General features: G+C 39.0%; 1 protein-coding gene across 1 annotated transcript in view; it reads right to left on the reverse strand.

Annotated features, from left to right (window-relative positions):
- The window catches only part of f13a1b (coagulation factor XIII, A1 polypeptide b), a gene marked incomplete at its 5' end in the record, with an annotated part of 13,566 nt that extends 11,748 nt beyond the window's left edge, over nucleotides 1–1,818 (reverse strand). The window contains 1 exon segment of the mRNA XM_014025527.1: nucleotides 1,618–1,818. Within this exon segment, the coding sequence (XP_013880981.1) occupies nucleotides 1,618–1,804 (187 nt within the window).
- Nucleotides 1,819–2,007: the final 189 nt, after the last annotated feature.

Raw genomic sequence — 2,007 nt, forward strand, 5'->3', positions numbered from 1 at the left:
CCCCCCCCACACTGTCACCGAAATAAAGACAGAAGGACAGAAGCGGAAGGAGGTTCGAAGAGGAAGTGAAGAGAAGATAAGTTTATTTTCTACTTAAACATAAAACAGCATTTTAATAACAGCTAAAGGTGACAGATACTTTATTATGGTATAGTATTCAAATATATGCCTGAGAAGCACATAATATTGCCCCTTTAAAAATTCTGTTTGACTACTTTCACTCTCAGTTCCATAATTCAATTTCAGTTCCAAAATTAAGATTTTTGTGCCACACATCCTGGTCCTTGAGAAAGCCAGCCAGAGTAATCAAACACAGAGCCACAGATTTATGTTTCACTTCGGTGAAGCTTCCTGTCTGTATGTAACAGAGTTGATGCAATCCACCGTAAAAGTGACAAAAACAGACAAAGTTATTTTATTGCAGTGATTAATTTTATAGAAAATGTTGTATTTACATCCCATCATGGATCAGTCAGCAGCAGCATCTGATCAATATGTGATCCCTACTGACAGCATCACAGAGACCACTATACATAAAAACTTGTAACTCACCCTACTCTTCCATTTCTTTTCAAACTCAGGCTCTCTACTAGAGACTTGTGAGTTTGAGGGTTCTGCTCAGTATCTTAGCTGTTCCAGGGACTGGGCTCTTCAGGACAGAGATCTGAGACTATTGACACTTTGACTCTCCACAACTTCTATAATGTCCTTTTTCAGCCCTTGATATTTCTTGAGCTTCTTGTGGTTCTTCTACAGTCACTTAGGATTGCTCCATCTATCCCCACTTGTCAAACACCACAACATCAGCTGGTTAGCCATCACCTGTCTGTTGGTCTGAATCTGAAACTCCTACAGTATCTTATATACTCTTGCTACTTGTTTTACAAYCGTTAAAGTTTCTGACTCTGCCATYCTTTTATACTTRTTAAGTCCTAAGTCAAACATGATACAAGATAGCTGACATTAGAAAYCACAAAAGCTGCTGAAACTGTCAATTTTACAGACAATGAGCTAAAATATGGTATGCTAGCAGCTGTATTCCCCCATTGAGGCATGTTGTATGCTCACCTTCAACAAATGTTAGTTGTTGATTTCATTTTTTTTCTGAACCTTATGAATAAATCACATCACATTTGGCCCTACACTGACAAAAAGAAAGAATTAAAAATTAAGAATCAGTGTTCCATCGTTTTAGCAACATGAAATATTGAAGATATTTAACTATATATTTTAACTATATATTTTAGGAGTATAGTTCAAGAGTTGTTCCACTTTTGTCAGAAACATCAGTAGTGTAGGAACACATTTGTGGATGTTTGGTGCCAGTCAGATATGTCATAAATTCCTGTCACATGTGGTCTTCTCTCTGCACGATAAAACTCCACAGGAAGTCAGCAAATGTTATCTACGTTGAACATAAATCATTTGTCAGTTGGGCTGAAACCACCAGAAACACTGTCCCTTACAGGAAAACAGCTTTATCTTTTCYAAGAAACACAATGACACTTCTGTTCTCTGTGACAAAAAACAACTACAGGAGCATAAAGACGCATTTTAGTCATTTTTCTTTTTGAATGAACTATTTGTTGTAAGTTACATGTTGTTATAGACTCCTACTTGTCATGGGAGGATATCCTCTGGGACCAGGAGCACCAAAGTACTCCACCTCTGGAATGTCTGTTGTGTCAGAGTTAGAGCTGGCGATGGGGCCTGAGGAGCGGCCTCGGTTGTTCACTTTGGGAGGACGTCCAGTGGGAACAGGGGGAGCAGGAGACAGGGTCGGGCTAGCTTCTTCGCTGGACATGATGGGGTTAATTTGTGCCGCTGTAAGACAACAAGAGTGCATACAGAACAGTATTAGATCCATTATTTCTGATTGTATTATTTGGCATTAAAAGGCAAAAGATGGGTGATAACACAGCTAATCAAATTTAACCATCACGGCTGTGTCTCAGACAGTTTTACAGACATTGAGCTAAAAGGCTTGTTGAGTGGTCAATGCTGTGG

This window comes from Austrofundulus limnaeus, unplaced genomic scaffold, assembly GCF_001266775.1.
Source record: "Austrofundulus limnaeus strain Quisiro unplaced genomic scaffold, Austrofundulus_limnaeus-1.0 Scaffold482, whole genome shotgun sequence".
NCBI classification, from domain to species: Eukaryota; Metazoa; Chordata; class Actinopteri; order Cyprinodontiformes; family Rivulidae; genus Austrofundulus; species Austrofundulus limnaeus.